The sequence below is a fragment of the Agelaius tricolor genome, unplaced genomic scaffold, assembly GCF_023055355.1.
Source record: "Agelaius tricolor isolate 1412-34295 unplaced genomic scaffold, bAgeTri1.0.p SCAF_6, whole genome shotgun sequence".
NCBI lineage: Eukaryota > Metazoa > Chordata > Aves > Passeriformes > Icteridae > Agelaius > Agelaius tricolor.
Window position 1 is genome coordinate 10,975,998 of NW_027269266.1, and position 27,760 is coordinate 11,003,757.

At 38.6% G+C, this 27,760-nt stretch overlaps 1 protein-coding gene across 5 annotated transcripts in view; it reads right to left on the minus strand.

Annotated features, from left to right (window-relative positions):
- Positions 1 to 2,035: 2,035 nt before the first annotated feature.
- Positions 2,036 to 27,760, minus strand: part of CCNY (cyclin Y) — a 120,608-nt gene continuing 94,883 nt past the window's right edge. For all 5 annotated transcript variants that reach the window (XM_071428656.1, XM_071428657.1, XM_071428661.1 and 2 more), the window contains 5 exons: positions 25,528 to 25,585; positions 25,306 to 25,425; positions 14,168 to 14,334; positions 10,739 to 10,901; positions 2,036 to 5,026 (listed from right to left, as the gene is read on the minus strand). In XM_071428656.1, coding sequence (XP_071284757.1) covers positions 4,910 to 5,026; positions 10,739 to 10,901; positions 14,168 to 14,334; positions 25,306 to 25,425; positions 25,528 to 25,585 — 625 coding nt within the window. In that variant the 3' untranslated portion in view covers positions 2,036 to 4,909. The remainder of the gene's footprint in view (positions 5,027 to 10,738; positions 10,902 to 14,167; positions 14,335 to 25,305; positions 25,426 to 25,527; positions 25,586 to 27,760) is intronic.

Below are 27,760 nucleotides of genomic sequence, written 5' to 3' on the forward strand. Positions count from 1 at the left end.
ACATTAGGTAAATGATCTAAGTACATTGGGGAAATTGTAGTTGACAAAATACAATTTCTGACATTTTGTTATTTGCTGTTCTCCATCTGTAGTGACCATTGACATCTTCACCTTTACAAACTCTCAGTAGAGGTTCTGGACAACTCATTGGTATACATTGGTATACAACCCATTTCACCACACCAAGAAGCTTGCTTAGCATATCTTCACCAAACAATATCTCCAGGTGTAACAGCTGAAAGCCTCTGCTGATAATACTGAAATACATTCCATATGGTGTAAAGGGCATTAAACAACTCTTTTTTCACATCAAATTGCATCAGGCCAACTATTCTCAAAGGAACACAAGAAGTACAGTCTATTTGTCCTGCTCTGTCACCTGCCTTTCTTCAATTTGCCATCCTGCTGCTCCTTTCTTCAGTGGGAAGAGTGCAGTGATCCAGGCCAGGCAAGAAATAAGCTTGAGCCTGGCTTTCCTGGCTGTAATAATAGAAAAGCTTGATTAGGAAGGGACCTTGAAGCTAATTTAGTTCAAATTCTCCAGCCATGAACCCTTCCAGGGATGGGGCATCTCCAGCTTGTCTCAGCAACCTGTTCCAGTGCCTCAATGCATTCAGTCCTTTTCAAGCTGTGATTCTGCAACTCAGCAGTTACTTTTTGTTGATACTCATAAGATCCAGAAAAGCAGGTTCACACACTGTGAAACAATCCTTTTCAACATCATAATCTACATCTGATATCACTATTGTTATCCTTATAAGCAGCAGCTTTTCTTCTAAATATTTTTTTCCTTTTTAAAGCATTTTCACAGAGCAGTGGTCACTACACATCTGCCATCATTACCTTCAGTTCATGCAGCTCAGTCTCACCAGTTCTGTGGTTTCCTCAAGATGGAATTCAGTTGATGAGAAGAAAGACAAAAACAGCAGAAATACAGATACTGCACTTTGGGTGTAGTACATTTCCACGTACATCTAGGTGAACTCGCACAGGTTTGTTTGGGTTTATAGTTGAGCTGATTTCTCAGAACCCATTAGAGACACTAAGTGGGACCTTCACTGCAGAGTAGGCAGTTGTCAACAACTGCCAATTCAAGTAAAAAAAAGTTCTGATTACAGAAAAATGTGTTTTACACAGAAGTGAGGAAAGTGCTACAAGCTAGGCTGAGTGTATTCCACATGAATACCAAGAAGAAGCAGAGAGCAACACGAGCCTGCAGTGGATGCACAGCAGTTCAATTAGGAGTTCAAACAGGCACTGGGAAATGAAATGCTCATTACCAGCTAATGACAACTGTAAATAATTTGTTGCTTCAGGTGTTAAAATTTTGGGGTTTTTTTCTGTTCTTTCAGTTCCTCTTTCCCCTCCCACATACTGCTATTTTTATATATAGCCAACACTACCAGATGTCATTTTGTCATCTGCCACCATTACACTATTGCCTTGTTCTGATGAGATTTTTGTTACTTCTAATCTTTATATTATAGCTAAGCTTTCTGGCATTAGGGGAGCTGGAGAGAAAGGTGTTAAAACACCAAGTCTTAATTCAGACTCCACAAATGTAAACAGCAATTATGCAATATATGCTAATTTCTCTCTTTAAGAAAAATCCCCAAATCCTTAACAAAACAAAACCATTACCCTGTTATAGGATAGGATTTTGTATATTTTTAGCAATAGAAAACATGCATCTTTTGAAGAGCTGACTGGGTTTGTGGAAGGTGGAAAAAAGTGATTTGACCATTTTGGTTTTGCACTTCATCCCATGACTCCAGTGCTCTCAGTCCCACATGACAGTGTCTGTCAGAATGATACATGTCACTGACAAACAATGAAATACAAACAGCAAATCAAATATAAAGAGGTCTGCAGGTGGAAAGAAGAATTATGGCAACAACTCTGGGCTGCATACGGATGAATGACTAAAACCCCTACAAGATGCCTTTTTCAAATATTGATCCAATTATCAACACATGAATGACCAAACAAGTGGCCCACTGGCTCAACAAATAAAAATAATTCATTAAGACAATGATACTTGAAGGGACAGGTTTATTATATCTCCTACACCTTTTCAGTTCTGAGCCGGTGACCAAAGCAATAATGAAAACCTTCATCCAGAAAACATTTACAGCAAAACACAATGTCTTTGTGCTGTTAATTAAAATGCTATATGGTTCTCCTCCCTTCTTACATCTCCGGTGATTCTCTAACTTTGCAATGGTATTTTCCATACAGTAATGCTGAAAAAACTACACTAAACACAACATAAGCCTAAATAATAATTAATTTTAATTACCTGGTATAGAATACCTTGCAAACAAAAGACACTTTTCAGATTTACTGACAGGTACTGTATTTTTTGGCAACCCTGGAACAAACCAGAAGAAAAAGCAAAGAATTATTCTATAACCATGAGGGAAAGAAACATCCATCTAAATGTAGAGGATTCATATGGTAAAACTAAAGAAAAAATCCACACTTACAGCAGATTTTTTTTTAATTCTTAGTGCAAGAAACATAACCAAGTTAATCACAGAATCAGTACTAATTAAGAATATGGAAAATTCTCCTATACAGAGGTAGAGTCCAGTGCACAAGGCTAAAACGATATTCAATAGTCTAAACAAGACTGAGCCAGGTTTTACGGAATCCACTTTTTAAAGTATCAGACTGTATGTACATACATACAATAAATAGACTATACAATCTTTAAAGTAGTTTAATAAACTTCACAAAAATTATAGTAGATGCATTGATATCTTTACATAATCCAAAGTTCATATCTCTATCACCCAGAAATGGATAAAACCAATATTCCTGATATCAAGTTAAATGGAAAATAGTTTAGCAAAGTGTTGATAAATCAAAATATTTTACATATTTTAAAGCCTAAATTTATGCTTATAAAGGATGAATTTCAAATGCTCTGAAAATGTTCCTTTTGATACTATTTGTAAAGAGGTTTCAAATGCTGTAATTTGTTATAAACACTTGCCTTACATTCCATGTTCAAGGGAAAAATGGACTTGGATACTCACAGTTCTGATGCATTGGCACAACAAGAAGTGATGAGAATTAGATTATTTTAAAGGCCCAAAGAACATCAGGAGAATTTATGGACAAAGCCTTCATGTCTCAAACTAAACAAATCCAATTGGAAAGCTGACAGGAAACGGTTTGGTTTCTCTGCTGTGATCCTGTGGGTGCCTCCTGGCCCAGAGGCCCCGGATCAGCATCGCTCTGGGAGCCAGGTGTGCATCTCTGGGCCCCAGGTAGCTACAAGCCCATAGGGCTTAACAAAACAAACATGGAATCTTCGTGGGTTACAACAGTAGTGCACAAAGCAGGGACATCTGCTGCCATTCCCTTCAGTGACAGTCACAAGGACAGATTTCAGGGAACTGAGAGCTTTCAGCTGTATCTTTCTAAACTGTGCAAAAAAAACCCGAAAAAAACAAACAAACAAAAAAAAACAACTGGGGGGAAAAAAATCACCCTGTGGGGTTATGAAGCAAATATGCTTATACTGACAAGTTATTTTGTATAAAAGGTTCTTACAATTGCCAAGGGGGAACAGCCACAGTAAGAGTGAAATAATAACAACAGAGGAGTTCAATAATCCGAGTTGGAAATTATATTCACAGTTCAGTTACTTTTAATTTCTATAAGCACCTACACTGAAAAACATGAGGGTTTGTATTTCAGCTTCCAAATCAAATCTCCTTGTGACAGATACCTTATTAAGATTTCCATTCTGCTCTTCTAGAGGCCTTCTCATTGGAATAATTTTTTTATTATTTTTTATTTTATACAAACAGACTCACTTTGATTTAAAGTAAACATATAAAAATTGAGAATATTGCTTGCAACAATGGACCTGGAGGTGAAGGAATGAACTTGTCAGGCCACAAAAAAAAAATCTCCTTCAAAATGGATGAATTCTGCTAAACTTCTAATGCTATGAAAATCTGCAAAAAGGATCACAAGATCTGTTGCAAATTTCAGAGATTTGGCCCAAGTCTTATCATCATCATCTCAAGACTTTAACAACTGTATCTTTATATTAAGGAAAAATAAATGATTCCAAGAACTCAGGAAGGCACACGCACCCAAGTATACTATAAATAAAACACATCATGAAATTACGAAGATCTTCTGATCCCTGTACACACTTTTGGTTCAGCACTATGGTCAAGTTCTCTCTTTTGAAATACAATAAAAGGCATACAAGAAATGTAACATATGCATAATAATTAAGAAGAATAATGCTAATAAGACAGGTTACAGAGAAAAGTGCAGTGAAAAAACCCAACACTATTTATTCAGGGGCTTGTGCTACTGTAAATACAGATTTTGCATTTCCTGCTGTGCAAGGGGAAGAATTTATCCTGGGAAGCAGCAATGAGGAATGCAAAAAAAAACAACAACAACAACAAAAAAGATATTAAGAGAAACCTTTAAGATGGAACTCTCCCAATGTCATTCCTCTAGTGCACAGTCATCTGACTACATGGTTTTTTTTCATGCTGCCATTTCCCTTCATGAGTACAATATGATAGAAAATGGCAGAGTTCTTAAATATTTTTCTGCCTCTACTTCATTTTTTTTTGTTTCTTATTCCAAGCACCTGATTTGCTGTTTCCTCATAAAAGTGTAAAGCTGTTAGTGGAAGTGAGAAAATAATTGTTGCTGATCTTCTCTCCCGAACACCGATTTCTGCATTTCTCCTTCCGTTAGGCATTTCACTCGTGTGCTACACAATGGGGAGGCACTGTAAAGGCAGCTTGACAGATTTAAAAATAAAAAAATTAAAAGTCTTTTTTTCTTTATCCCCCCGCCCCCAGCCCACTCTGAAAAAATGGATGGATGAAACAGTAGGTCCGTAGGAATATTCCAGTCTCCTCTGTTAGGAGATAATTGCAGGGGACCATCTAACCACAGTCAGATTGTCAGCACTGACCGACCGCTTCTTTGCAGCTTTCCTGAAGTCCTTGTACTTATCTTCACACAGGCGAGAAATGGCCTGCAAGAGACAAGATGAAAAACCCTCAATGGCATTGCCCACAGCTGTCCAGGTAAAGCAAGACTAAATACAAATTTCTACATACAGGTGAAATTTTAGAAGTCACTTCATTAATCAAAACACAGCAAGACATTCTCCTCAAATCCTAGTTATCATTTCATCTTGGAAGGAAGGCTTGCATTGTCCCACATGGCAGCTTCAGAAGGAGCCAGCATACCCCAAGCCTTGTCTTTGCAGGGGAACCATCACAAACCTCACTGAGGGAGCTGACAATGCTTACCCATTTCTACAAAGTAACTGATGTAGCATCCTTCATACATCAAAAATTGTGGAAAACTTAATAAAACAACTATAGAAACTGAAAGTGTATTTGGAGAATTTAAAAACTGGGTGGCTCTTAAATTTTTTATTTCCTAAAAATCTTGTATTATATTTTTCTCTTTTGAGAAATGGTCTTGCAGAACACTCACCCTGGTTTGCCTCCTGAGCTGATGTTAACTCACCTTTCAGAAGCAGATGATCATTTTTATGTGACCAGGCTATCTTATATAATTCCTTATATATAGAGAAATGAAACTTCTATTCAGAATAATTTAATTCATGTTATAAATACATAGTCATTTTTAAACCTTTTGAAGAGAGAGACAAACATTATTCAAATGTCAACTCCTTTTATGCTATACTGGAGTTAATGTTTGATATTTCTTCTACTGTTATTAGCCAAGTTTAAAAATAGTATTTATTATGGACCTCACATGCATGAATTTACTGTTCCCTAAAATAGCCTATTAGAGTTCATATGGCTAGGACAGGCTGTGGTTGGCACCAGTAGAGATGTTAACTCTGGCAATCAAACTGCAGAGCTGCAGAGAAAGCTCACTGCAAGGAGTACTCAAGGTCAAATTCAAAAATACGACAAACTGAAGCAGCATTTTTTATTTACTCAGGAATGCTTTCAAGTTATGCCTTAAGATAAGATGTTTAATAAAGAGTACTGTACAAACAAACCCAGTAGAAGTGTTTGATTATAACACAAGGCATTACAAATAATTAAACCTCCTGACTCCATGGATCATCATTTGCTCTCTTGATCTTTACTCCTATAACACGGCAAGTTGTAGCAGTGAAGAGTCCTTGAATTTGAATAGTCCTGCAAAGACCAGGGGCAGGTATGGCAGAAGTACACAACTGATGCATCTGAGAGCATGTTCACCTAATGCTCTGATCAAGCCAGCCACAAAACATCATTAAATTAGAAAACAAAACAAAACAAACTCAAATCCCAGAACAACATAAAACCTACCACCACCAAGAGAACAGTTGCTACTTTTTAGCTGAAAACTGCAAGTATTCATATTGCTTCTTAGACCATAACTTCATTCACTTAAAACAGCTTAATAAAATCTTATTTAATTTAACCAGGAACTTGATGGACTAAGGAGGCTTTATGCAATTCAATCAGATTTAAAATTAAATGGGTTAAAAATGTTTATCCATGAAATAATATGCCAAGGCATGGCATGACAATGGGGTGTACTTAGGTGAGCTCAGCCTCTTTCAGCTGCCAAATCAGACTATTACCTTAGGCATCAAACAGTCAGAGAAGGTAATCACTTCAAAATTGCCTGTGTGACACAGGAAAATTTCTGTTCTGGCACTTGGTCAGACAAAATGAAATGTTGCTTGGAAGTGGCACTTAATATTTGGCATCTCTAGGCTATGCTGATGAATCATATGGGTAAGAAACACACTGCCATTTAAAGTAGCTCAGTATCTAAAGATGCCTCTTTATCTGCAAGTAAGTTATCAAATCAACATTTGGAGCCTAGTTGGCAAGGTAGTTAGTCAACTTTAGTATAACATATGGGGGAACAAGAAAAGCAGAAAATGGTACATATTTATTATTGTCCTTCAGTTAAAATAAATCAAAATAGCTATAATCACCTTTCTATCATCTGATAATTCTGTTGCTTTTATTGCTAGAAAAAGAAACCAATTTTTGACGGTTGCAAGGAACCATTTTTTGACTCAAATAAAAAAATTCTTAAAAACCAGCAACACTAATTCATCATGTGAATTTTTTGGACTTGGCTGTAATGTATGTATTCAGCTAGAATGTATACACATATCTATTCTTCCATTATACCATGCATACAGAATGAAAGTCAGTTCCTCTGCTGAGTTATATGATTCTCCTAGAGATTCCATCACTGGAAGAAGGGACAAGTAAGGAGAAAAAAGGCTGGAGAATGGCTGTAGTAGCAGCAGTAGTAGTAGTAGCAATAGTAGAAGCAGCAGTACAAATTTTGGCTGCATGCACATTTGTGCAGGTCAGGAAAGCAGCACAGCTGGTTATGGGCTCACTCTCAGGAATGCACAAAGGCACAGACTGTGAGTGCTGCACACACTCCAAAAACTGACAAACCAGAGGAAACTGAGCAGGGACAAACATCAAGTAGCTCTCCTTAATTTATAAACCATGAGAAAAGCATAACTGGTTACCCTGAGACCCAAAAAGGTGAGTTTTGCTCTGTTTTGCTCTTCCTTTTCTTCCTGGCTCTGAGGGTTCTGAACACACAAACACAGAACTGCAATCAAGTCACTGTGACAGTGGAAAGCCAAAGAGATATAAGGACACTTCTCTGTTTGTAACTTAGATATTTTTCTCCTGGTTTTGTCTATTTGATCTATGGGACTCTTTAGGGTCAAGAAAACAGCACGTATGTCAAAGGGTTTGAAGTACGTGCTCAAGTACCATCCCAACAATGAAGATCTCAGACAACACCAGTTAAACTGGGAGTGCACTAATGAACACTCTCAGAAAATCAAACCTTGGAACAAGCGCAGGGCTAAGATCACAAGCACCAACAGGACAGACACATTTTGTCTACTTAACCCAAAGAGGAGAATCTGACTCATATTTAGCTCAGGACATGGGAGAAAAACCAGGTGCAAGAGTAGGAAATGACAAAATAGTGGATTAAGGCTGGACACCTAACAACCTTCTTGGCAGAAAAAATTCTCCCATATTAGAAAACAGGTCTCAGGAAAAGCAAAGGAAGCCTTGACATTTGACATAATTAAAAGGAAGAACAAAACACACTATAACATATGCTGTTTGGAACAAACAGCATTGGCAGGTGGACAGAGTGGATGATCTAATGAAAGTTTATTTACCATTTTAACCTGCCTGATTCCATAGAACAGGAGAGAAAAAAAAAACAAGAGGATTCATAAAAATGGTTTCTGGCTAGTAGGTGGACTGGTATAACAAATCCAGGACACTTGAGTCCACATATAATTAAAAGGTTAAAAAAATCAAACTTTCATTTTGTCATTTAAAAGACAAATCTGCTTTTTAAGTTTCAATTTTGAGAACTTGAAATAAGAGAAAACATCCACTGCAGATGCTTGAGAAAGTGATGTAATGTTTAACGAGTACTGCAATCTCTTGTAACACCTCTAAGCTGATGGATCTTGTCCAGCATTTCCCTGTGATGAGGTACATTTCTTACTAGCCTTATACTTTTACGTCATTTTAGGGTCTTTTTTCATCATCATGGGTATGTCAACTTCATTATATTTGCAGAAATCACAATGCAGATTCTGCCATTTCAGATCTAATGCTTCTGCTTTAGACATAAAAAATAAATTTAAAATGCAAAAATAGCAAAAATATTTTATAATATAGCTATTTCTCTACATAACACCTTTTATGATCTCAAATGCCATAAGTTGTTTTCATCTTAGGACTGAGGAAGTTCTCTTTAGTTTATCACACAAGGCAAATCCTTCCACTGCATGAATAGATTTGCTGTGAGGCTGTTGTCTTTCATCACAGACTGCAGCTCTTCTCTCAGTATCAAAAATATCACAGCCTGTGTGGTACTACATCTACTCCACTTGACAATCCAGGCAACTGTTTTAAAACAGAGAACTCTGGTCTGAACAGCACACGAGAGACTACAGAAGTGCTGCAAATGCATTTTGATGACTCTTGGCAAGCGAAATGCTTCACTGTGCTCAGGGAACTGGGCTATAAATTATGCTGTCAAGTAGTTTCAAGGGCACACTAATGACAACCACGTACTGCCAGGGAACAAGGCAGTTCCCTTCCTTCTGGCCACAGAACAGAGAGGCAAGGAGGTGGCAGACCAAGCTGGTTCACAGCAGATACTCCTCCTCTACCCTGAAGACATCCCCTGGCTAACAGGGTTATTTACTGCCAACTGCTGTTGGCAGCTCAAAGCATGCCCAGTGGGGAAGTTTTTAATAATACAGATTTATTGAAAAAATATTCCATTAGTTCTTTTTAAATATGCCCTTTCTTTAGCTAGTACAGAAGAATTACCAGTATTCTCTGTCTATTTACCATCATTTCTCATTTTCCTTTTCTTCTAAGGTTTTAGGAGCTATCATTGTTCCTTTCATTTGTAATGTGCTGTTATACATTGTGTGTGATATAGATAGACCGTTTTAAGAAACTGTGGGCTAAATCAAAAAGCAATTCATTTAATTTTGATATATGTAATAGCACTTATCAAGACTCCCATAACTCAGTAAAACACCTCTTTTCAAGTAAGATTACAATCCAAATGATTTTTTTTAAAATTCTCTTTAATAGAAACAAAATCTGATGCAAATTTAGATCACATTCCATACAAAGAATGACATTCTTATTGGAGCTACCTGTGCAATTTAGGAAGAATATTTAGAAAGAATGGAAATAAAACTTAAGTGAAATTTTCTTTGATTCTTTCTCCACCACTTTTAGCTCCCATTAGAGTCACAAACAAGTCAATTAACCTTCCCACACACCATTTCCCCCCACAAAAATGTGCACAGAACTGCCTGCCTGTTCCACAGGAGGACTAGGAATTTCAGAACATGCAAAGCTCAGTCTAACCCACAGGCAAACAACCTCCAGTGCAAAGTTGTTATGTAATTAAAGATGTGTACTGTTAAAAGCAGCCAGCATCTAATAAAAATTTTCAAAATTAGTAACAAAATGCATACCCAGTGCAATAATGCCCATATTTGAAAAACATATCCAAAAAATGAGGAAAAATATGTTGCAGTCTTGCAAAGGGCCCACAATTAACTGATAATTTAAATTCCTCCTGTGTCTGTGGTATTCACAGTGCCCAGCATTTCACAGGTACAGACCATCCAACAGTGCTTCTGGCATATTGTATATCCACATCTCATAAGCACTCATGACTTATTCACTGAAGGCATGTGCTCATTTCTGTTCTGCCTTTACTGAGAAAAACATAATGGGAGATAAACTTGGATCCATATGAAACTGAGCACTTGCAGAAGAAGAACACAGAATAGCTGTTATGAGCAATGTTTGTTAATATTCTGTCATTTAAGGTGGATAATCAGTTTTAAGAAACCAAATGAACAAACAACACTAGACTGTGAATATAATAATTATAAAACTTGGGGGTACTTTCACAAGGCCAATATAGACAACTGCAACTGACAAGAAATGGAAAGCAAGGTAAGGTATGAAGCAAACAGGGTCAAAAAGCTGTCCCCACAAACATGAGTACTCAAAACATAAACAAAAACACACTGAAAATCAGGCTCATGATATTCTAATATCTCATGGGAGTATCTGGGAAGAGATGGGAGAAGAGAGAAAAAGCACAGAAATTCCCAATCCCCCTACACATTTAACACTGAGCAACCTAAAAAGAGTCTTACCTCAAGTTTATATGCCCTGTCCCTGCTGAGGGGCTCCAAGGGAAAACTCAGGTTATTCGCTTCTGCCAGGGAACGCAAATCAAAATAATACTTGGCATAAACACTGGAGGGAACATTGATATTGAACTGTAACAGCTCAAGAAACTGGCGTTCCAGCTCATTCCTGCAGAAAGAAGATAAACATGGAAACGTGCTTCAGACTGTGCATTCTGAATGTAATTTTACTTTAAATTGCAAATGGTTCAAGTTCATTTTTTATTCTTGCCATATGCAATTATCCCAGCCTAAGGTTTGACCTTCTCTACCAAGTTCTATCACACAATGAGAAATATGAGAGATGCTGCACCTCGCAGCTGCTACTGCAATGCCAATCAAATCCAGACACAAAGTTCTGCTAGGGAAAGGGCACCTTTATCAGTTTAGCTAACACAGTTTTGGAAAGAAAACCTAGCAGGGAAAAAAATTTCTCGTAGTTTCTGCTTCACCTCCACTAGGTGGGTCTGCACACACAGCTATGCCACAACAACACACACACACACAAATTTGTCCTAAATTTGTCAGGCTCCTCTCATAAACGCTGCAAATTACTCTAGCACATAAATTACTGAAGAAGATATTTACTCCCTGCAGCTCTTCATAATCAGTCATTTAGAATTAGTCATGGGAAACCTGAATTTTTCATCATACTCTCTTTATGAACAGAATAAAGCAATTTTTCCCTTAGACATGCAACCAAAATTCACAGTGGTGATCACGTCTTTTCCAGCATCTAAACAAAACATGTTTGTCAAAACACCTTATAGGAACAGAGCTCCTGTTTGAGCTCCCACCCTGTAAAACTTGGGTGTACAAATACATTATTACCTACACCAATACATTAAAAAGTACACTGAGAAATAAGCCAACTAACAAAATTAAAGACTGGATATTTTCATAAATTGTTTGGATATCCTACTTAATACTTATGCAGGGATATATGATACATTCAAAACAATGATTTCAAGATATGAGAAATAAAAAAAAATAAATGGGTGGTGAAGGCTATCAATGTTTGCTGCAAAGCCCAGAGACTGCACTGCTGTGCTACCAGTGGGCATTGACTGATTATATTGTCTGTAAGTTACATTTTGACTACTGTGCAAATGTGCAAGGAATATGAAACAGAAGTTGCACAGTTGGCAGTAGAAGAGGAAGGATCTGAAGATAAAAAGTACTGGTGCAGTAGTTTTTTAACACTGAATTATTTTTCTCCTTCTCACTCTTTACCCTTATATAATTCTTACATTATAAGCATTGTCCTTCCTTATCCTCACTCTCTGTGCCAAAATTCTATGTTTATATAATGATAAGTACTAATTAATACTACAAGACTAACTAAAAGCTGGATATGGAGTCTTGGGCTTAAATTCACATTGTTGAAGAATCCAACTTAAAAATCCAAGTAAAAAATGTCTATAAGTAGAAACAAAATATTACCCTTACATGTCCTTTTATACTGCCAAGGTTGTGCATTCTGCAAGCTAAGCTCTATGTTAATTGATAATATAAAGCCTATTTTACTGACAGAAGACATTGGCTGAACCCTCTCTGAAGGGTACCCTCAAAAATCTCAAATACACAGCCTCAGTTTCTTATTATCCCTTATCTCCAGGATCTCAAAGTTGGATCAGTAGACTAGCTACAGATCAGAAAGGACAAAAGCACACAAGTATTTCTTACTGAACTTACAGAATTTAACCAACCACCACACCCTTCTTTCCCCATCATCTCCTTCAGACTGCTTTGGCATGTGCTTTCCTGGGCCACTCCTCAGAAATTCAATGTAATGCCACATACAAGACTACAGGTACCCACTCCACTTCAGTACTCCCAAGTTCTCCACTCTCCACTTTTAGGCACAGTCCACTGCACTGATGCTGACTTATAAAACCCTGAAAGGTCTGCTTGATGTTTTGCAAGATCCACTTATGCTGAATGATTCACACAAATTGAAGATTTTGACCTAGATCTTCTGCCTTACTAATACAATGAAAGGCCCTGTCTTGCTTAGAGCCAGAGACTTCAAAATCATCATACTGTACTGTCCCAGCTGAAAAATAAGACAGAAAAAAAATCCACCAAAAAATCCATTGCAGATAGGAGGAAAACAAAATTTAGAAAAACTGACAGCAGGAATAAAAGCACCAGAATCTTTGCTGGGGGATTCACACAGAGCCATAAACACAAAGCCCATGGAGATCACCAAGTACAAACAGAGAACTTGGGCTCCCCCAGAGGCTTCTGGGTTTCCAGTTTGTGAGAACCCTAAAATCTTTCCAGGAAGGGGTAAGAAGCTAAAAATCCTTGAGGACAAGGACTCATCACAGTTTGGCTTAGGGAATGTGCAGTGCAGAAAGGGCTGATGTGAGCACAGGTCTGCCATGTGAGTATTGGTGTTACATAGCTCAAGTGCAGCTTCTAACAGTAGCACCATCACGTGTGCTTGTCAGAAACAATAACTTCTTTTTTTGTTTCCTTTCACACCGCCTTCAAGAAAAGCCCTGAGAATTATCCATTTCAAATCTCACATTTGTAACCATTCCTGATTAATACTGTCATATGGCACAGTCAAACCTGTGACTCTACTTCAAGCTGTTCAGCACTTCAGCTCATGTGCCAGCTTAGGAACACTTGAAAAGCACCCAGATTTGCTTTGGAGGAGAAGGAAGTGGAAGGAGACCCCCACTGCTACTGAATACTCAAAAAGCATGAGAAAAGGATCAAGGGGAAAAGTAACTTCGTAAAACCACTCAGATTCCACTCAATCAGTTAAGGAACCATTAGCAAATTCTTCTGCATGGAATATTGCACACAGAAATGTGAAGGGCCTGATTTTGGTTCTTGTCCATCTTCTCTCCCTCTTCTATTTTGGAAATCTCATTCTGTCTAGATTTTTAACATCTTGAAAACTAATACAGCAGGATACCAGGGGAAAAAAGGTCAAAACCCAAAAGCATCCATTTTAAATAATGGCAATAAATAACTGGGTGATCATCTAAAGGTCATTAAGATAACTTCCTTTCCTGCCTTATATGTCCATTCTCTGCATGGAGAATAATCATGACAGTAAATGATACTGAACTGAATACATGCAGGCTCACTGGAGGTGGGGAATTTTATCAAACCATACATTTAAATATTCTGTAGATCTGTTCTCATTATTGTGCCTGAGTATCCAGTGGTAAAATACACTTCAACCAGAAAAGAAAAATAATTCATGTCTTCTATGTAAGCAGCTGTCAAGCTGACCTCATGCCATCTATCAGCATTCACCATGTTTAGATACAACACAAATACACAAACTTCATACAATTTATGAAAGAACTTCCCATCCCCCTCTCAGACACAGATGTTGGCATTCATTGACAAAGATAAACAACCTTCACTCACATGTCTTCCACCGTGATATCCTTCAGGATCTGGCAGTAATCCACGTTCCACACTGCCTGGTCATCCCACACTTTAGATGCCAGTAGAATCGCCCCCAGTACTATTCGCTTCCAGTTTGCTGGACAAATATCTATCTCTGCATAAGTTAAGAGTCTTTCAAGATATACCTGTGGAAACACATCAAAATCAAGATTTGATCTATTTTGCTACTAAATAGAAATGAAAAAGAAAATGATTCCCATTCCAGCAATTCTAAAACAGTATGCTGTTAAAAAAGCTTTCAAGAAGATTATTTTATTATAAAAGTTGTAGTTTCGATACATGGCATGTTAATGCCAGGCTCAAAACTGGATGTGATAAAGCCACTTTAGTTGGTCTTTGCCTTCTGGTCCAATTACCCATTTCAAGAGGTCAAAGACCAGACTCCTAAATACACCATTTCTTCTTTAGCTGTGATTTTCCCCTGCCTGCCATGCTAAAGCTGAAGAAAACCCTTAATGCTATCTTACAGTACTGTAAAACAAAATATCACTAATTGTTAAAAAAATTATTTTCCTTCTCAAGGAAAGCAAAATACTATTATTTAAGAACAAAATTCCAAATTATATGTCAAGCTCATTAGTGAAAATGGAAGTTTGACTTTTGACTTAACAGATCATTCTGAAAAGACTTCTGTGTACAAAATCTGTTAATGGTGAGACTGCAGAAACAAAGCTCAGTAAGAAGGTGGCACATGGATCTCCCTGATGTCTGCACTACCTGGGGGTTCTGTGCAAAACACTGTCTTTTGCTTTCCAGACAGCCTGTGTAAACAAGCTCCTTACACTCTCTATCACACAAGGCAATTTGTCAACTTCGCAAGCAAAACTGCTCCTCAAATAATGAAAATACAGCATTCCCTGGAGTCATCCCTGGGAAGCAGAAAACTTCTTTAAAGCAATACAGTAGCACTGGGAGCTTCATAAGCAGAGAACATATAGAAGTTGTAATATTATGCCACTCAAATTAGCAGATAATTTAACTTTCTTCACATCAATGCAGAATTTGACTCTCTACTGTTAATGCAAACCTTTTAAATCCCAACTTTTCACATCCAGTTTTGGCAGACTTAGAATTAATACTCCATATTTATATGAGATAAATCATACAAAAATCGGAAAATATCTCTTTTCTAAGGTACAGCTCTAGCTCAGAAAGAGAGAGAACTTTCTAGCTTAGAAAGACAGAGAGAAAAACAACTAAGTAAGGATTTTGTGGGGGCTGAAATTCAAAGGTGCTTAGAGAAGAAAACATAAACAGGTAAGAATTATATTGCAAGGAAAGACATAGAATCATAGAACAGTTTGGCTTGGAAGGACCTTTAAAAGCCATGTAGTTTCAACCCTGCTGTCATGGGCAGGAGCATCTTTCACTAGACAGGTTGCTCAGAGTCCTGTCCAGCCTGGCCTTGAACATTTCCAGGGATGGGGCATCCGCTCCTCTGGGCAACCTGTTCCAATATCTCACAACCTTCTTATAAAGAATTTCTTCCTAATGCGTAATCTAACCTCCTTCAGGTTAAAGCCATTTATAGCCCTTGTTCTATCACTAAAAACTCTCATAAGATGTTCCTCTCCAGCTGTCCTGTAAGCCTTCTTCAAGTACTGGAAGGCTGCTGCAAGGCATCCCCAGAGCCTTCTCTTCTTCAGGCTGAACAGCCCCAACTCTCTCAGCCTGTCATGGAAGAGGTGCTCCAGCCTCTGATCAGCTTCATCACCCTCCTCTGGACTTGCTCCAGCTGATCCATGCCCTTCTAATGTCAGAGAGCCCAAAGCTGGATGCAGCACTCAGATGAACAGAGCAGAAGGACAGGCTCCCTCCACCTGCTGCCCACGGTGCTTTGGATGCAGCCCAGGACACGTTTGGCTCTCTGGGCTGCCAGAGCACACTGAACACATCCAGCTCCTTCCCAGCCAACACATCCAAGTTCTTCTTGGCAGGGCTGCTCTCAAGCCTGCATTTTGTGCTTGGGAGGGCCCTGACCCACGTGCAGGACCTTTCAGATGGCCTTGGTGAACTTCATAAGTACTGCACAGGCCAGCCTCTCAAGCTGTCAAGGTCCATCTGCACAGCAGATGAAATTACACCTCACTAAAAAGGCAGCATAAACTTGCCACTATTTTCCCACCAGCACATACTTGAGAAATCAAAATTAAAAACTCAATAGGAGTTTGATGAGACTCTATTCCTACACCTACTTCATTACCATATTGATGCATCTTCCAATAGCATGTTGAGGGCTGTGAAAAATCACTCTTGCTTCCTTGGTGATAACTTGGGCTTGACTCCAGATACACTGCTTGCTGGAACAAGTCTCTTTATCATACTCCAGTAAAACTGAGGATGATAAACAGCTCTCCATTAGAAAGGCACTTAGTGTAGCTTTCAACTCCTTTCTTGAAAATGCCGTAAATGAGCATTTATTTTGTTCATTTGCTGTGGCCTCCTTTACTCAGTCTTGGGTTTTAAGTATATATTCAAGTAAGAGAAGACAGAAAAAGAACAAGACTGCTTGCAGCAAACACTTGTTAAAATTTAATAAGGTCCTCAGTCAGTGTGAGAACTCGCTGTAATCCAGGATTTGTGACATCATCAGTGTACCTTTGGGAGACATTAGTGTAGGTGTTCAACTTTTAATCAAGCTCACCCAGGCACACACAGTCTTTCTTGTAGCTTTCCCTGTGTCTCTCTCCCAGAGAGAATCCACTGACTGCAGACTGGGAAATTCAGGCTGGTACAGACTTGAGCTCTTGCCCTGCTGATGTAGAGCAACCTCTTAACAGCAGCACACACAGGGCCAAGTGAGCAGTTTCCAATGTAAATGTGTCCCAAGTTAATTATTTCTGATAAATGGAGCTGGTTTCACTCCAGAGCATTTCAATATACAATGCCCTAGTGGCCCACAGTACCAGCCCATGATGGGACATCAGAGTAGGACAGGCAGAGTCTGCCAGGCTCTCACTACTGCAGGGGGTGCCTCTGGCTGCTGCAAAGATGTGCTGAATCAGGAGGGACTCCTGGAGAATGGCCAGGTGGCTCTCAGCCTGTTTCAAGAGGAAGGCTGGTGGGGTGGTTAATCACTACACTATTCATCCCAAACAAACTCATTGCTGGTGGGAGAACACCACCTGCTTCTGCTGGCAAAAGCCAGTGAGTCTTCCCACACACACAGGGAGGCATGCTCCACCTCATTTAAAAAAAAAAAAATCACTGGAAATGTTGGCCCTGTAATGGTAAACGTGAGATATGGAAATATGGAATTTGTGTGCAATTATGTCTAAACATTAAACAGTGTCTTAAACACAAGGGTCATTTTCCTAAATATGGGTTTTTTATCAAACAGACTGGGATTATGAGTGTACTATGTGGTTCAGTGTACTTTTCTCTTTGCTCTTGTAATGAATTTCACTGGCCTAATTTTCAAAAGCAAAACACTTTCAACATCTACTTTAGACCTAGCTACTATGAAGTAATATAAGAAAATTGAAATTAAAAGGTCACAATAGAAAAGAATATTACAATTCCCATCTCAGAATGCTGGAATAAATTGGTTTATACGGCAAAAAGCAAAAAAAAATGCAAAAGAAACAATGTAAGAAATGCTATTTTTCTTTCTCCCTTTTTTTAAAAACATAAGTGTAAGAACTATCTGTCTTTTTGATTATTTTGACAGCTGTTCCTCTATGGAAATAGAACTAAAGAGCTTTTAGTGTCTAGAGGTTAAAATATCATTTGCCTCCAACAACTTTCAACAGCTGTATCCATGCTCAAGAATGGAACTAAAGCTTAAAACAAATTGAAGCTGTTGCACCATTGTTACTTTTTTCCATATTTGCTTCATCCTTTGCAGTGCCCAAACGTAAGCTTTTGAGGCAGAACTTTTCCGTACTTCTCTATTAAAACATTCAAAAGCTGAATTCTCAAAAGACTCAAATATATTCTACTTTAATTTAACAACTAGTTCTGGTCAAGCATTTTCATGGCATCTAAGAGCCATCTTCATCACATTTTTCATTGCCCACTTAGTTCTATGACTGTATGCAGAGATATTTTTTAGAGAATTATAACAAGACTACTTATACAGATTAAAGTTACTGATGTGACATGAGCAAAAACTTTCAGTGGTTTCAGTCAAACAATACACACTTCTGAATTCTTTCCAGCTTGCAAAGAACAAATACAACTCAGTGTTAGTAACAACACTACTACAACATTGAAAACTCACTCTTACCATAATTCACATCCTAGCTGAAATGAAAAGACAATTCTGGTTGGGAAAATGCCAGTGGCCATTGGTCTGTCCATACATTTTTATTTACAGACTCAATACCTCAGAGTCTGGTACCTTCATTATTAGTCTACATCCTGCATTTGGGAATGAATCACATGATTTCACATGTGTCAGTCTAACAAGCTTCAATGGACAACAGCTGCACCTCACTGGGGATGTTTTAACAACTAAGCACAGGTCAGAATGCACACTGCACAGAGTTAAGATTTCAAAGGAACAATATTGCATTATTTTTCATCTTTTCCCACAGACTAACACCAAGCTTTCACAATGACTGACCTTGATACTTGGAGTATTAGCAAATTATTATTTAATCATAAGTGAAACCAATTGGGTGATTTGCCTCTTTTAAAAATTCATTTATCTGAATGAAAGAGACTTTATTTATACTAATTAAATAAAATTACCACTCCATGTGTATAGATAATCCCAAATTGGCTGGAAGTTCAATGAACTCTGGAGAGGTTCATTAGCTTAGATGTAACACCACAGGAATGTAGTTAAATGGCTTGCAAAGCCATTTCAGGTCTAGCATAAGTACAGAACTGATTTGTTTCAGCACATATCTTCAGCTCTTTAATCTGCCAGACCTGAAACAGCTCCATGCTGACCTAGTTTGGATGCCTCTGATCTTGACTCCCAGGACCTGGACTTGCAGTGGCATGCAAAACAGCATTAGGCCATCCACTATAACCACTAGTCCTGGGGGGCTTTTTTCATCCAAACACAGAACTGTAACATGGCACAAACTATCAGCATCAGCATCCAAGGCCCAGCAGGGCTGCTCCAGCAGGGCCACTGCTGAGCTTGAACTCATCCCCAGGGTGGTTGTTTGCAGGTGGGTGAATCCATCCTGCTCTCCCCAAGTGTTTAACAGTAGCTGTCCACAGCATCCTGTGTTGTCCCAGTTATCTAAGATGTCAGGCTCCCCATGATCCTGGATAGCAGAGTGTTGGTTACACAACATCCCAATCAACAGAACATAAATCGTTTGAAGAAACTGAAAACTAAAGATAGCATTGAAGAGTTCATTTTTAATTAGTGAGAAACAGCATCTCATGCTTTCCATTTCAGAGGATATTATATAGCAGGCTTTGGACATTATATAATACATTCAATTAAAAAGAAAAGTTAAAATACTGGAGAATACATCTTTCCCTTTTCTCCCCTCTTCAGTAGGATATATACCAAATATGAAAATGTGAAATAATTTCATTTCAGTATTTCACAATCACAAAAACCACTCATTTTTTAAAATACAATGGGGCTCTTATAAAAGTTTTGCTTCTTTTTGTAACTTCATCTTGAAGCTGTTCAACATTAACTTCCAATACTGCACTGATACCTCTTATCACATTGAAGTTGCAGTCCTAACACTAAAAATACAGTAGTTCTTTTTTTAGGCTTCCCTAAAGCAATGGAGAAGGTTTTCTGTGGAAGTTATGAAATTTTCATCTTCAGAGAAACTCAGAACTCAACTGGTCAGGCCCTGATCAGCCTGGTTGTGCTTTGAGAAAAGGCCAAACCAGACATAACCTCTAGAAGTCCCTTGCAACTGAAATGATTATGCAATTGTATTTGTATGCACTACTAGAATTTCCTGTGGTGCCACACTAAGAGGTCAGGAATTGCGTGTTGCCCCCAAGGAAGCTGACTGGGAGTCTCAGCACACTCAGCAATGGGCAATCTCCGAGGAATGTCACTGCCATGACTAGAATAATTCTGAATTTTGAGGCAGCAGCAAGAGCAAAACATTATCTTCTCCCATGTGGTTTTTATATGGCTTTATGTAAAATTCTACCTCTATTTTGCCAATAAAAGTCCAGTGGCTTAAATTATTTCTCACTTGATTAACATTGACAAAAAGGAGACAATGGCTTTGCTATTTTAATTACTATAATTGAGAATCTACAAATTAACCTTTATTTGCAAACACCTCATTCCCCCTTATCAGGTAACCCACACTGTAAATTGCAGGAGCACAGAGTAACTAATAAAGACATTTCCATCCCAACATACTATGGAAAAATACAGACTCATCTCTCTCTAATGAGAAAACTTCAGTGTGTCACAAAGCCTTGAAAGTGAAATGATATCTTTATGGAAAAGATTATAATTGGTAGCGGGTCTCACACAGCCAAATCAGGCTCTAATCCAATCACTAAACTGCCATATGCTCTGTTCTAAGCCATCAGCCAGTTCCCCACCACGACTCTCCAGAAATAACCGTGGTTTGCAATTGCCCAGCTGGGCATTTAAAATATTCTACAAAGGTTTGGTGCCACCTATTTGGTGGAAAAGGACATAATCTCATTGTGGTCCTTGCAAATTCATCCCATTTTTATTTCTGAGACCAAATAGTGAAAAGAAGTAACAAGAGCAGTCACAGAAAAATGAAAAAAGGTGAACTGCAAAGTACCATTACAGATATTTATAGAAAGTACGAATGGAACTGAGAGAAAAGTCACACATCTCCAGGCTTGCCCCCAAAATTACTCTTTTTAAGACAAATACCTATAATCCATGTCAAATGCACTCCAACTGTTAGGCAACATTGACTTTGCCATCTAAAACTGGAATCAGCATTCATTTTTTGCCCACACAGAGGCCCAAGAGGCATCAACTCTTTCAATGTCCTCTTCCCTTGCGATGTAAAAAGAATTCCCCCTCAATGCCCACCTCAATTGTCCTCTTTGCATTAAGTGCATATCCCAGCAATGCTAAGGCAAGAATTGACTAAGTGGATGTGTAAGTATTAACTGATAATCACTCATGTGCTGTACATTGGACCACAATGAAAAGATAAGAACAGCCCTAAAGCCAGGGGCCAGAATCTCTTATCCCACCAGTACCCAGAGCACAGGTTCCTCCTGCCCTCCTCCAGAGGTACCCTGAGCCACGTCCAGCTACCAGGGAGCTCAGGATCAACAGCACAGGTCAAGGGGCCTTCTCTCTACACCTTGAAGACCTTCTTCTGATGTGACCAAGTGCTGGGCTTTGGCACCTCACCAGGAATGCTTGAAGATCACCAACACCAGTGGATACACACAACTCTCCTCCTACGGCAAGACAGAGCCCAGGTTCACTGCCTGGCCTGGCTCACACCCAGCCACACTCAGGCTGCCTCACAGCACTGCAACAAGCACTGCTTTGGATGGCACTCCAAGGTCTTCAGGGAAACCTGCATCTTCCATCAGCTGCAGAAAGGCTGGAGGTTACACTCCAGCAGAAAAGGACCTCTGCAGATCAAGTGCCTCTAGGGACTCTGGACACCCTTTTGTGTTTTCCTTTCCTTTTAAATGAGTATCAGATTTTTTTTAACCTCAATTGAAATCTACTTTTTAAATAAAGTATTTTATCAACATGCAAAAGTAAAAACATCCTAGTGAAAGGAAACCAATAAACTTTCACCATTCCTCCAAATACATAGAAAACAAAATCAAATTCTCTGCAAATACAATAATTTTCACAATACAGCTCAGCAGTATTCTCTCTTTACCTAAGTGCTGAAAATGTGACTGAAGAGTACAGTGAGAACTCAGGAACATCTGGCTGGATTAATTAAATCCCTATTTTTCATAAGGAGAATTTATCCCTACATACTTCAAATTTCAAATTTGCTAATATCAAATCCCCTCAGTCACAGTATGAACTCTTTAAGGTATTCCAAAAGCATGCTCCTTGAATTTCTCAGAATAATTCAGCTTGTGTACTGTATGTATTTACATATCACTGTATCTGATCTGTCTACAGCATGCAGACCCAGCACACTTGCAAATGCAAAATGAAACCACTAGGGACACAGATGTATATTAAAAGTGCCTTAAATTTGGCCTATTTGCAAAAAACTCAGGAAGTCATGCCAAGGCAAAGCAGAAAACTTGGACCATTCTGCTCTTCAGGTCTAGTTCATAGGGTTGTTTTCACAGAACAAAAGAACAAAGCATCAATATTTAATTCTCCTGACATGCAAACACTGCATTGTTTTCCTGTTCATATGAGCAACGCTCCTGTTCACATTTTTATTTGCCATCCAATTAGTACATTAACACAAGTACAACTTGCCACCTCTGCACTGAGGGAGATGTTAAAGAGGAGACAGGCATTCCTCAGTTTTAGCAAAGGTGGGAATACTCTGGGGTGAGAGACTTTTTTCAATAAGTCAGGTCACAGAACACAGTTATGCTGATCACTGGGGTTAGAACCACTAGTCACAAGCTTTAAATTAGCAAAACAATTCTTAGAACGAATTTTATTCTTATGGTATTATTTTATAAATAAATAATGTGAATTAGTATTTAATTGTATCAACCTGAGGTTTTAATTTTCCACCTATCAGTATGGAAAATCTCTTGGCAGCTCTGGAGGCTATGTGAAAATTAAATTTTTAGTTTAATTATAAATCGGTTTTGCTGTAATAAAGGAGGCTTTAATTGAAATATTTTAATTAAGTGCTTGAAGCCACACAATGCAGGATTTCTGCTGCAGAGTAGCTTATCTCAGAGTCTGGAGTTTCACATTTACTCAGCTCCTGCACTGAACACAGGCTGCTGCAGAACTAATTGTTACTGCTGCTGCTTTTACCTGGTTAATGCACGTACCAAGACAAACAGTGGGTGCATTCAAGCACGCACATCAGACCATGTTAATAATGTGAGCAGTAAAAAAGGGTCCTTAGAACTGTTTAAAAATAAATACAGTGAGTGAAAGAAAGAAAGCTGTAGCATCTTATTCAAAATGTCCTTGATCCCCACACCTCTTGCCTTCTGGCAGCCCTCCCAGGAGGAACAAGTGGCAGACAGGGCTATCAGATTGCTCTCTGATGGACAGCCAGACTATGGCAAAACACAGCAGGGAATGCTGATCTCTCCTTCTCCAGACAGGATATCAAAACTGAAAGCACTTGCAAGGTTCATAAACAGCAGGATCAACATTATTAAGATTTCAGGAGTGTGGGAAGGGGGAAAGGGCCGCTTGCTTTTTCACAGATTAGTTTCCACACATGAGTATTTCAACAACAACACAACCTGTGTCAGGGGCCCCTCCTGATGACACAAACGAATAAAGAAATGGGATCTAGAAGTACAGAGCAAACTGAGAACAGCAGCAGCAGAATTTCACGCTTGTAAAACACTATGTATAACCCTCTGAAGGTTTCTGGAAAGGGGGGTCAGGCAGGTGCTATTATCCTGACAACACAGGCAAGAACAGCAGAATGGTAAACACTGATCACCTGCACCAAATCTACCCATAGGCATCTGCATGGCTGCTCTGAGAACTAGGCTATAATACATTTTCCTGTTACCATTGCACTGGGTAAAAAAAAAAACCCAAGTCACCTAAGTTTTCAAGCACTAACAACTATGGAAACAGCTTCTGCAATATAACAAATTAACTAAAAACATTTATACTTCAGAAGAGTTACTTGCAAGGGAACCACACAAGAATCAGAAGAGGCAAGGAAGTAGTTATATAAGACTTGTGGCAAAGAACTTCCCATGCATTGCAGTAACAGAAAGATAATGCTGTAAAAAAAGGGGAAAAAAAGCCCCCTGTCCTCTACTAAACAGTGCCCTCACTGATCAAATAACTTAAGATTGAATAACAGACAAATACAAGGTATTTGACAGTGGGTTAATTAAATTACAGAAGAACATACTGATTCATACAACATATCTTGTCTCCAGCAGAAAACACTTATGAAGAAAAGGAAAAAGGACAAGCACTTAGTACAATTATGTACAAGAGACAGGCAAAATGTCATTTCAGAAAACAAATATTGGCTGTCAAGCAACTAGGTAGAGTAAAACCACAAAATGGAAGGGTGGAGCACTGGGGGGTGTTTCTTGCCCCGTTTCTCTTGTATTCCTGCTCTTTACTGGCTAGTACAACTCATTCCGACTGTCTGAAAGTGAAAAGCCTGCCAACTAATCTTAGAAGCCAAGGGAAATAGATTAACAGAGGAAATGAGTAGGCCTGGACTTCGAAATTCACCTTCTCCAATTTCTCCTTCCTCCATCTAAAATGCACAACTAAGCTGTCATGAAACCACATGTTGTAGTAGTAAAAAACCATTTTGTTATTTTAAAATCCATGTGAGAAGAACATGGCCAAAATTGTGACTGAAAGCTGAACAGACTTGTCAGAATTGGCAGGATATAAATTTCAAGAAAATTAAGAAACTCCCAGCTGGTAGAGATCACTTTAGCTCTTTTAATCCACATTGCTATGCTGATCCACACCAGCTGAAAATTCGACCCTTGTTTTGTGTTGTGCTATTTTTAAGCAGCTAAACTTCAGACTTGAGTACAATTGTTCAATCCCACGACAAGCATAGCGGAAGCAGAAGAGAGCCAACGTGTCCCAGTCACTCACTGAATCCTTCATGTGCCAGTCAACTCCTATTAGTGCTATCAAATCACCCACAGCTGTTCCCAAGTCTCTCCTGGGAGCTACAGTGAGGCACAGCAAACTCCCTGAAAGTTGAAGACTTTCTGCTTTTAACATTCCCTCATGTTCAGACCACCTATGCCACCTACATTTTCTATAAGTCACCTTGGTGGCCTGTAACACTCACTCTGTGAAGGTAGGACCCCAGGTTTTGTGTCACATTACCCAATCTCTTCTTCCTCACTTACTCTACCCATGAAATGAACTGTGCCATCTCGTCCCATCAAGAAATTTCCTCAGTCTCCATAGTGAGAAAAAACTCCCTGGCAGCACCTAGATCTATGAAATCATGCAAACACAACTTTTGAGAACAAAACTGGGTCTGTCAGATGGCTGATGTCATCCTTCAGACACTCACCAGGGTGACAATGGCACATTCAGCAGTCAGTTGAGCAGCACTGAACAACGTCCGGACAAAGCGGTAAATCTGTTTCTGCTCCGGGTCATGTTTGTCATAGTCTGGTGGCACTTCGGATTTCTAAGGAAGAAATACTTCCAAATAGGTGACTGAAACAAAACGAAGCAGACAGAAAAAAAAAGACAGTTCACATGAAAGGGAAGGAGAGGCAGATGAACTTACCGAAAGGGGATGAAGGTTTTCATCAAAAATATCTAAGAGCATTCTTCCGTCTGTGTCCCTAAAAGTATTAAAACCAAAGCACTGTCATTATCTGAACACAACAGCACACAACCCTCACAGACACAAGTGCACCAATCAAACTCCAACACTCCCCATGCTGTGGGGTGCTTAGAAACACCGATGAAATGTGATTTTCAAATACAGGTTAGACCTACTCTGCCATAAGGCCCTCGTGTAACATGAAATTCATATTACAAAACACACTAAAACACTCAGCTTTCAGTGCCCAAGATAGAAAACTGCTGTGCTCTTTACTATGAGGCTTAAAAAGCACTACTACAAACTTGATAAAATCAGGCCAGCTTACTCTCCTTTTCTCCTTTATTTAACTTATTCATGCCCACCCCTGCAATCTTCTCAATTCCTCTTCCTCCTTCATTACCAACATTGTAAATGTTTACTGTGGCATTCACATTCTCTGAAAAAATTCCTTCACCCAGGGTTTTTCTTCTGGGAAGCTGAAAGGCAGCAAGAGAGGCCTCAGAGAAAAAGAAGACAATTCTTATCTCATTTGCTTCTCCTGTGTTGTGCTCATATGGAATGTGTTTGGAGATTGTTTACCCACAGGTAAACTTGATTGGACTCCAGTGTGAGTTGTTTTGACTCTTTGGCCAATCAGGGCCAAACTGTGTTGGAACTCTGGGAAAAATCCCAAGTTTTCATTATTATCTTTGTAGCATTCAGTAAGTATCCTTCCTGTATTCTTTAGTATAGTCTAGTATTCTTTTCTATAACATAGTATAATAAAGTAATGTTAGCCTTCTGATAAGATGGAGTCAGATGCATCATTCTCTCCCCTCATCATTGGACCTGCATTTACAATAGCTCACTAATATGCAATGCTATTTTTACAGTAATCTTTTAGTTAATACATACATAGTTCACTTTTTATTTATCTGAAAAACCCTATTGCATAATGAATTCTAAAAGCCAAAAGAAGCACATACAAACAAAAATTCAGACAAAATAATATTCCTATTCATTGTTTTATAAGATGTTTCTCTGAAATGCCTGTAGCTCAATATCAGCATGCACATTGATGCAACTTCACAAGCCTAACATCCAGGATGCAATACAAGATTTTTGGTGTATGTAACTTTGGCAAGGACACTAACAAACACAAAACCAAGAAGTAAAACTGTACCAGAACTGGCACTTTCTGGACAAATGCATCCCTGTGACCTACTTATTACAGTCCCATCTTTATTTTTAGCATCCCTGGTACTCTGATCATACAGTTCTTAACAAACAAACCACTGAATACATTTTCTATCTTTACTTAGCAGCACGTGTCTCTCAGAGCATGCAAACTGCAAGTTTTACAGTGGACTCATGTCTGGAAAATATATTTATTAACTCAACATTTGAAGGTGACATTTTTTCTACTAAAATGGAGGCTAACACTGGAAAGGAACACATTTTTAATATAAAAAAAGAACATCTAAATTAAAACCAACAACCAACAAAACAAAACAACACAACAAAATAAAAAATTAAATAAAACTAAATCCTGGACTGGGGTGACTGGGGTAATTACTAGAAAATTCCTATCAGCAAGGAGTCTAGGCCAGACTCTTAACCCTACCTAAAAAACAGTATCTTAATGCAGAAGTTGTCTCCCTGAAATGACTGGTGTGCTACAGTAAACTATGGCACTTCACAATGCAAATAATTTCCTGTTTTATTTCTTCAGGTTGTAGCTGCTGTATGCTATGAAGTCACACCTGACTGTCCTCAAAAACCTATTTAAAAAAACTTGAGAGGTTTTTGTCTTCACTGCAACTCACATTGTACTCTTGCAAAAATGGACCATCTACTGATTACTCAAGCATTCGTTATGGTCAGTTTGCTGGGGTTTATTTTATTTCTTTAGCAAATTCACCAATGCTTGTGCATTCCTTCAACAACAAGATGGGCATAGTTTTTTAATTACTTGTTGAGTAGCTAAGACAAAAAAACATTAAGAAAACTGATCAGTATAACCATGATAGGAGACACTAGGAAAGGGAGGAATGATAACTAGAATGCTACAATCAAATGAAATGTGAGAAACATGTGAAGAAATATTATATTTCATGCATAGCTTCTCAAAAAAATTAGACTGGTGAGGGTTTGAAACATTAGGAAGTAATTTTGGTTTAAGTCTCCTATACAGGAGAACAGGACCAACTAA